Genomic DNA, 9,340 nt, shown 5'->3' on the forward strand with positions numbered 1-9,340 from the left:
ATGTTGAGTTGTGTATTGAATGACAGACAAACTAGCGTGAACTCAGACAGACAAAATTGCGTTATGTAGGCAGACAGACAGTTATCACATAATCCATGTACAGAAAGACTCTTTACCGCCCCCTGGAGGTAGACACACACACTGTTAAATTCCATGGGCGCTCATTCCACATGTCAGAATGGCAGAGCAGAGGAATGGCAGATAACAAGCATGACTCGCCGACTCAGTCACGAGATTCTCAACAACACGAGAAGACCGTAACATTAAGGAAACATTCCCACAACTGTCAGAACAGAAGTTTCACTGTCTGCGTGTTCGTTAATGTACTCTGTTCATCAAAGACAGATAATAATCTGTTTAATCCAAATTACTTCATTGTTCTTTATGAAACAACTTTAATACAACTAAGTTAAACACAACAACACACAGTGTAGCCTATTGATGAATAAAAGTGTTGCATCCGCATAACCTTGTCGTGTCAGAGAAATGACAGTTGTCCAACAATGAATTTGAATGTTAACTAATTAATGAGGACGAGACATTCTGTAAATTACACACCACTTTACGCCTTTTTTCTCATTTACAAGATTTACACACAAGGATAAACAGAAACCACAGGGACCATTAAATCAAATTCAGTCACAACTCTAGAGAAATACATAAATGTAAAAAAGAAGAAAAAAAGACATGAATAACCCATTGCTGGTCCTATCTGAGGGCATTAGGCTGATGTGACAGACTTGTAGATCAGGAAAGCTTTCCCAATTCCACACAGACCCGATTCACAGAACAAATCGCAGGAAGTAAAGTCAACTTCCTGTCTCCCCAGGTAGTTCTTGTCTATTTAATTTGACAGCTACCAAAATTAGACTAATCCTTGCACTGTCTGTCTGTCTGTCTGTCCCTCCCTAGTGAGTTTTTCTATTTACCCAGCAAACCTCCACATCTATATATACACCTCATCACCGCGGGGCTGCGTTCCTCAGAGACCAGCTGTTCCTCTCCTGTTAGAGGGGTCCCTGTTTGAGGGGCCCCCGTTAGAGGGGTCCCCGTTAGAGGGGTCCCCGTTAGAGGGGTCCCCGTTAGAGGGGGCCCCGTTAGAGGGGGCCCCGTTAGAGTGGGCCCCGTTAGAGGGGGCCCCGTTAGAGGGGGCCCCGTTAGAGGGGGCCCCGTTAGAGGGGGCCCCGTTTGAGGGGGCCCTGTTAGAGGGGGCCCTGTTAGATGGGGCCCTGTTTGAGGGGGCCCCGTTAGAGGGGGCCCTGTTAGATGGGGCCCTGTTAGAGGGGGCCCTGAGACAGGCCCTGACACCCCAGTCAGCCGGACCCCCAAAGAGGGCCCCTCCTGTCCCCTGGGAAACAGATAGACCCCTGCAGGAACTGGTAGCCTAAACACACACTCACACACACATTCTGTCAGGGTGGAGACGCCCACCCCCCTCTACACCCCAACACCCTTACCCTCCATCACCAGTTCAAACCAGGGGTTTTATCTCCTGGTAAAAAAATTGATCGAACTTGAAGGAGATTTTCAGACAGAAAATGACAGTTGGATGGATGTTATTTTTGCCACGGAAATATGAATATAAGTGAGCGTGTGGCAATACAATTTAAAACATCGGTTTTTTTTGTCCGTTAAAACCAAATCTTGAAGTAACGGTAAAAACTTCTGCTTTGTTATTATCATCCTCAGTTCTGTCTGTGCTTGTTTCTCTCACACAACTCAATTTGCCACTGACTGATTTCTCACCGCTATCTATCACCGTGTGTGTGTGTGTGTGTGCCAGGCCGTGACAACACTCAAATCACTCTCTTTTTGAAAAAAGAAAAACCTTCCCGAGAGATTTATTAAAAATACCCAGAGTACATGCCTCAGTCTTCTGTGGGGAGAGGGGGGAGGGAGGGAGGGCGGGAGGGCGGGGGTGCCTAGGCGAACCGTGGACGACGATCTGTGTCGCTCTGATTAGACTGCAGTGTTTGGCCAGGGAAAGAAGTGCATAGCTAATTCCACTGACAGACTTCGAGGCGTTCATCTGTCTCTCCTATTCCGAATATTAAAGAGAACATGCTCAGATATGGAGGAAAAAAAGGAAGGACTGGAGGCATACAAGGCACTCAGTGAACTGTACATCATCCTCACCCCCTTTCCGCTGCCCCTGAACGCGCAGAGAAATTGCGTGGTGGCCGCCAGATTAAAATGTATTATAAAATAACAGGACAACGGGGTCGTGACAGCCATAAACTACTTTTCATTCAGACGTTAACTGTGCGTTAATGACAACTTCCCCGGGTTGTGTCCTCGCAAGTAATGAAATGAACTCCGCTTCATGCTGCCTGGTGCGCCGCGGGCGTTAGGAAAGCGAGTTTCGCGCGCTGTCTACAGGTCTGCACGCTCCTGGAATACCAACGGGTTTTCGGTCTCATATCGAGAGACGTCGAGCTACAGTCTTGATATTTACTGAGTGTTATTACTATTTTTCGTCATGTAAAACTGACATCCAGATTGTTACGTTGCTTTTTAAGAGGTTCCTGTATTACTTACATCAATGACCATTTTTTTTCCAGACAGTCCCTAATAGCACGTTAATTGTTATTGATGATAGGCTACGTGCTTCTCGACCGTCACACTAATTTAGACACAGCCCGCGCGCCGCTACACTTCAGTTACGGTCTTGAAGAGGACCAGTATTGTCTGATAAACCAAAACCTGACAGCTTCATGTCTTTATTTCTTTCTTTTTTTTCTCTCTGTCTCTCTTTCACACACAGTCTCTCTCTTACATACTCTATCTCTCTCTCTCACACACACACACACACACACACACAAACACACACAGAGACACATACACACACACACACACACACACACTCTCTAACACACACTGACGCCCGAGGACGAGTGCAGCGAGAGGGAGCCGATATAATCTGCCAGTCAGCAGGCAGGGTGACGTCACAGATGGGTTCCCTGGAGCCGTGGCAGATTGATCCTGACAAGAAGCCAGTCCTCATCTGTCCACCTCCGCCGCCGCGAGCAGGAGAGTCAAGATCGGACGGCTGTGATGGACGCTTGTCTCAGCTGTTCAATGGGACCAGGACACAGTGGAGCAGGAGGGGAGTGTCTCAGTGTGTGTGTTAGAGAGGATGTGAGAGAGGCCGTGTGTGTGAGAGAGTGTGTGTTTGTGTGTGTATGAAAGTGTGTGTGTGTTTGAGAGAGTGTGTGTTTGTGTGCGTGTATGAAAGTGTGTGTGTGTTTGAGAGAGTGTGTGTTTGTGTGCGTGTATGAAAGTGTGTGTGTGTGTTTGAGAGAGTGTGTGTTTGTGTGCGTGTATATAAGTGTGTGTGTGTTTGAGAGAGTGTGTGTTTGTGTGTGTGTATGAAAGTGTGTGTGTGTTTGAGAGAGTGTGTGTTTGTGTGCGTGTATATAAGTGTGTGTGTGTTTGAGAGAGTGTGTGTTTGTGTGCGTGTATGAAAGTGTGTGTGTGTTTGAGAGAGTGTGTGTTTGTGTGTGTGTATGAAAGTGTGTGTGTGTTTGACAGAGTGTGTGTTTGTGTGCGTGTATATAAGTGTGTGTGTGTTTGAGAGAGAGTGTGTGTAGACGATCGAGGAGGAAGTCACGCACACAAATACAACACTCCCTCAGGTCTACAATATATTCAGTAAATCAGAAAACACAGAGTTTTGTCAGTCTGGTGTGTTCTGCATGACTAACAGAAAAAAGCCTTCTTATATTTAACACTAGATGGCGCTATTTATGAGAGTAACGTCGGACGGAATCTCACGGGCTCACATAGCAGGTGCAACTTCTCTCCTGACCTCACACACACACACACCAACACAGAGACACACGCGCACACACACCCACACAGACACACACACAGACACACACAGAGACACATACACACACACACTAACACACCAACACAGAGACACACACACACCCACACAGACACACACAGAGACACATACAGAGACACACACACACACACACACACACTAACACACCAACACAGAGACACACGCGCACACTCACCCACACAGTCACACACAGAGACACATACAGAGACACACACACACACACACACACAAACACACACAGAGACACACACACATACACACACACCCACACAGACACACACAGAAACACATACAGAGACACACACAGACACACAGACACACACAGAGACACACACACAGACACATACAGACATACACACAGTTCACTCCTCCACATCCCTCCATCAAAGAGTGAATAAAAAGTTACAGGCGAGAGGCTGAGAAGGTGTGTGTGTGCGTGTCTCTGTATGTGTCTCTGTGTGTGTCTGTGTGAGAGAGAGAAAGAGAGAGAGAGAGAGAGAGAGAGAGAGCTGGATAGGGAATGTCCAGAGCTGCCAGAAATACCAGAATAACCCAGGAATCTGGAATGAGCTCCAACCAGCTGGCATCCAGAGAGGCCACTCTCTCCTCCCATCTACCCCAGTCATGGTGGGGGTTGGTGGGGGTGGAGGGTGAGGGTGGTGGGGGTGGTAGTCTGGAGGTCTGGAACTGGAAGAAGAGTCAGCTCTTAACTCGGTGAGAATGTGTGAGAATGTGTGTGTGTGCGTGGGTGTGTGTGTGTGTGTGGAGGGTGGGTTAGGGGTGATGGGTGTGTGTGGGTTCCTTGGGGTTCTAGCAGAAGATGCCAGAGCTGCCAGTTTGGGGCGTGGCTCGCTAGTCACACACACACACACACACTTGTAATTCCCCAGACAGACCCCAGGAGGGGTCAGATTGTGGGGTAGAGTGTCAGAGTCCAGGGTTAGCCTGCTGTGATACGCTCCCTCAGCCGGGAATCATCAGACATGCTGCACATGCCATACCCTGGAACAACACTGCAGTCACCCCACACTGGCTATTTATTCATGCTCCCTGAAATGACACTACACACACTGTACATGACCACCTGGAGGCAGACCTCATGGTTCTGTTGATACTCCATTTCTGTCCTGGTACGTTGGAGTGTTTTGTTACAGAGTTCTGTTCAACTCTTGTTCTCTGCAAATCAGTTCCATTCTGCTTCATTCCGTCCCTTAGAATTCCTTTTTCAGTCTCTTCTGTCATCAGACATTCCGTTTTCGGTCCTGGGTTCCGTTCCATTCTATTCCATTCCGTTGCCAGGCAGTCTGGCTCTAGACGCGGGCTGAGTGTGCGAGCAGGAGGTGTGCCCTCTGGGAGTAGGCCAGGTCAGCCAGGTAGAGCAGCAGGTTGACGTAGCTGAACGCCGCCACCACCACCTGGCTGTCCCAGGCGCACCGGCCCCGCGGACACCACGCCGGCCGCTCCGGAGAGCCGTACTTCCTGTCGAAGCAGAACACGGCCCACGCCACGGAGGCGCTGAGGTAGAGCAGGACGGCCAGCAGGGTGTAGGCTACCACCAGGCGCTCGAAGGGGAGGCAGCGCACGGCGCCGGTGCGGCCCGACACGGTGAGGATGACCACCAGCGCGGTGAGGGCGAAGCACACGGCGTACACAGCCACGCAGTAGAGGGTGGCGGCGTGGCGGGAGTACTCGCTGCCGTTGGCGAGGGCGCCGAAGATGATGCACGCCACGAAGCCCTGGACCACCTGGAGAGAGGAGGGAGGATTAGAGACAGCCTGAACACACACACACATAACCTCTCTCTCTCTCTCCCTCTCCCTCTCCCTCTCCCTCTCCCTCTCTCTCTCTCTCTCTCCCTCTCCCTCTCCCTCTCCCTCTCCCTCTCCCTCTCCCTCTCCCTCTCCCTCTCCCTCTCTCTCTGTCTCTCCCTCCCTCCCTCCCTCTCTCCCTCTCTCTCTCTCTCTCTCTCTCTCTCTCTCTCTCTCTCTCACCTTGAGCAGGCCAGAGACCGTGGCCATGTATCCCACCACAGTGTGCCCGGGCCGTGCTCGGGACAGAACCACCTCGGTACCGTACGCCAGCGTCCCGGCGATGGAGCAGGTCGTCACGGCGATGCGGAAGTCCCGGATCTCGCAGCCGGCGTACGGGCACTCGGAGCGGACGAAGAACACAGGGTACACCACCGAGGCTGTCCCATACCTGAAGGGGAGGGAGGGGGGAGGGGTGGGGGGGGGGGGGGTGCGAGGGGGAAGTGGGGTGGGGGAGGGAGGGAGGGGGTGAGGGGGAGGGAGGGGGTGGATAACCAATCAGACCTTTCCCTTGATAACAAGAATTTGTTAACATGAATAAAGTTATCCAGTACTTGACTAGTACTAGAACACAGAACTAACAGTACACAGAGATGCACTAAGAGGGGCCGCGAGCGCACTCACATGAGCGTTGCCAGGGCGGCAAAGGCGACTGTCAGGTTGTCCCAGGAGACGGGCAGGCAGGTGTGCAGCCGCGTGGCGTCCAGGAAGAACACCAGCGTTGTCACGGCGAAGCAGAAACACCACACCGCCATGCAGAACACGCCGTACGAGCCGCTGTAGCCGGCGCTGTGCGTCACCATGGCGACCACGGCGCAGCCCAGGGCGAGCTGAGAGAGGCGGGCGGCTCCGAGGGGGGAGCAGAGCGCCCCCTTGTTGAGGTGGGGGCCGCTGTGGGGGGTCATGGCTTGGGGGGGGGGGCTCAGGGGGTCAGAAGCTGAGAGGACAAGAGAGGATACAGATGTAGCTGTTGTGTTTCCTGAATCTGTTTCCTGAATGTATGATTTGTAGTTTGTTTTCTTTAGTCCTGTGAGCCAAGATGGATGCCGACGTTGGTCCGTGTTGACACAGAGCCCTCGCTCTCTCTCTCACAGTCACTCTGGGTTCCACCTCCACATCCTATTATCCTATTATGGGAGTGGGTTTCCCGCTTGCATGTGTGAGACTGGGAAAGCACAGACAAGACACTTCAAGAACTTGGAGGCACAAATCTCTAACTCACTTCCCAGCAGCAGCTGATGTTCCCTAGGAATGCTCTCTGTATCTTAGCTTATCAAATCATACTGCAGTTCTGTATCTCAGCTACAGGTCATATTGTAGTTCTGTATCCTAGCTACAGGTCATATTGTAGTTCTGTATCCTAGCTACAGGTCATATTGTAGTTCTGTATCCGAGCAACAGGTCATATTGTAGTTCTGTATCCTAGTTACAGGTCATATTGTAGTTCTGTATCCTAGCTACAGGTCATATTGTAGTTCTGTATCCTAGCTACAGGTCATATTGTAGTTCTGTATCCTAGCTACAGGTCATATTGTAGTTCTGTATCCTAGCTACATACGTTGTACATACGTGTCTGTCTCTCCAGCAGCCAGTGTCCTCTCCTTCCACGTGCTGGAGCGTTACCTTGGAGTTAAATTCCAGAGCACACGGGTTCGTCCCCTCTCACGTGTCCCTTCACTCTGACTAAACTGTGGCCAAGGGAGCTCTGTTACGAAGCAGCGTGCGGACAGAGACGTGTGTTTCGGCTGTGGTGTTTCGTGATGGGGAAAACGTCCATTAACGTTGATGCACGTACGTTAACGTCCATGGTTATTTGTTGATCGTCTTCGTGCGTACAGCAGCTCGGTCGTGGAGCATTAGAGTGCCGAACGAGAGGTCCCAGGTTCAAATCCCCCCTGGACGTGGCTTTGGATCAACGTTTCTGAGAACAGGAAGAGGAGTTACTGGTATCCCTTAGTGTCAGTCATCGGTCCAGATATGGCTGGTGAGGTCCAGAGAAGGTCGAGTCGCTCTGGTGTTGGTGAAGATGTGTTCTGACTGGCTGTGCTGCTGTACCACACTGAGTCACACACGTGTGTGTGTGTGTGTGAGTGTGTCAGCGTTCCCAGACTCTCTGCCATGTGGCCCGGAGGCTCCAAGTCCTCAAATGTCACCACACACTCTTTGTCTTTCCTCTCTCCGAGAAAAATGAAAGTTATTTAGATCCCAGGGTTGGGCCATTCGCTGGGTGTGAGGGGAGAGTGTGTGTGTGTGTGCATACCTCTCCGTGTGTGGGTGAGAGAGGGGGGTTAAGAATGCAGGCCATCTCCAGACCTGGATGAATGAGATGACAAAACAGACGCTAAATATAGAGATGAAGTTCTACAAAAACATGTGGAGTGGCACCCGGGTCATCTGGATTGATGGCCTGACGGTTAAATTGCTTTTATTTAAAGCATGGCTTTTATTCTATATCATCAGTGTTAAAATTAAATAGATAAAAAACACAAACAAATTAGCGCTGAAAAAGGTGATTTTGCCCTCAATACTGTAGGCTACTTTATGGAAGATCACGCGCCAGTGTTTCCTTCGTCAGTACAGGCCAGGGGCGAACGTTTGTTTTCAAATGTGGTTGGGATGGCTTCTTTTTTTCTTTTCTTACTAAGGATGCAGCTGTTAAATAATAAATAATGTGCTTAATAAAAAGTGTGTGATCGGTGGGGGACAGACAGTTTTGAAGTTTTCAAAAGGTGAAACGCGAAACCTACGCCCCTGGTACGGGCACTTTGTCGACAGCGCTGTGTCCAGCACGCAACTACTTACCGCCATCTACTGGTGATGTCGGGAAACGCCACATCAGGAGATGTACGGAGATCGATATTATCTGGCTGTCACCGAACTACAAGACGTCTACCGCAGCACCGCAGGTGGTACTACCGGTACCCCCCCCCCCCCCCCCCCCCCGTTTAAGCAAATGAACAGTTAGAAAGAGAGACATGGAGGGAGAGAGAGATGTGAGGACAGATAAGGAGAGGTGGAGACGGAGAAAGAAAGGTGGAGACCAAAAGAGAAGGGAAGGAGAAATGCGAGAAATGGATAGAGGAGGGGGGATGAAGGGAATATCTAAACCATCGCAGTTCTGATCAGACTTTCCAAAAACACATGAAAATAAATGAAAAAATAAAATACAGATAATAAGTTTGCCAGTTCTTAGACTAGTAATTTTATTCCTGTTAACTTGTCAAGAAGAAAATCATTCAGTACACAACCAATTGATTTTGGTAATTGAAACATTCTTTGTTTACCAAATGTATTTATTTATCTCATGGGTATCATTCATTCTTTGAAAAAAAACTAGTGATTCTGCTCACAGCCTGTCTTGGTTGGAACATGTGTGTGTGCGCTCACTATAGAGGATGTTTGTGTATTTAGAAGCTGTGTGTGTGTGGGGGATGGTTCTATTGGGTATGAGTAAGGGAGTCCATCCTGTTCTGTGTGTCCCTGGTGAGGCACCGTAGGTGTGGTACTCAGGTGACAGGAAGTGTCCTCATTTCTTACCTGGCAACACACATGACACAACATGGGTTTCTCACAAATACTTCTGGCATCAGATACTGTTATTTATACACACACACACACACGCACACACACACACACACACACACACACACACACACACACACACGCACGCACGCACGCACGC

General features: G+C 49.9%; 2 protein-coding genes across 3 annotated transcripts in view; both read right to left on the reverse strand.

The window, feature by feature from the left end:
* Window positions 1-4,215: 4,215 nt before the first annotated feature.
* LOC146237415 (myeloid-associated differentiation marker-like protein 2) lies at window positions 4,216-7,826 on the reverse strand. Its single transcript, XM_084685604.1, has 4 exons — window positions 7,228-7,826; window positions 6,283-6,823; window positions 5,842-6,049; window positions 4,216-5,595 (listed from the first exon to the last, which is right to left on the reverse strand). Exons 2-4 carry the CDS (start codon window positions 6,561-6,563, stop codon window positions 5,161-5,163), a joined length of 924 nt encoding a protein of 307 aa, XP_084541730.1. The 5' UTR covers window positions 6,564-6,823; window positions 7,228-7,826; the 3' UTR covers window positions 4,216-5,160.
* Window positions 7,827-8,832: 1,006 nt separating this feature from the next.
* Window positions 8,833-9,340, reverse strand: part of aspscr1 (ASPSCR1 tether for SLC2A4, UBX domain containing) — a 12,568-nt gene continuing 12,060 nt past the window's right edge. Inside the window, exon 16 of one of the 2 annotated variants that reach the window (XM_084685503.1) lies at window positions 8,833-9,195. In XM_084685503.1, the coding sequence (XP_084541629.1) occupies window positions 8,992-9,195 (204 nt within the window). In that variant the 3' untranslated portion in view covers window positions 8,833-8,991. The remainder of the gene's footprint in view (window positions 9,196-9,340) is intronic. The other variant, XM_084685504.1, reaches the window with a different exon arrangement.

Source organism: Hypomesus nipponensis, chromosome 21 (genome assembly GCF_054491055.1).
Source record: "Hypomesus nipponensis isolate SF chromosome 21, ASM5449105v1, whole genome shotgun sequence".
NCBI lineage: Eukaryota > Metazoa > Chordata > Actinopteri > Osmeriformes > Osmeridae > Hypomesus > Hypomesus nipponensis.

Coding starts and splice junctions, on each gene's coding strand:
- LOC146237415 (XM_084685604.1), bottom strand. CDS start 6,563: ATGACCCCCCACAGCGGCCCCCACCTCAACAAGGGGGCGCTCTGCTCC. Junction 6,050..6,282: donor GCCGCCCTGGCAACGCTCAT/GTGAGTGCGCTC, acceptor CCTCCCCTTCAG/GTATGGGACAGCCTCGGTGG. Junction 5,596..5,841: donor CGGTCTCTGGCCTGCTCAAG/GTGAGAGAGAGA, acceptor TCCTCTCTCCAG/GTGGTCCAGGGCTTCGTGGC.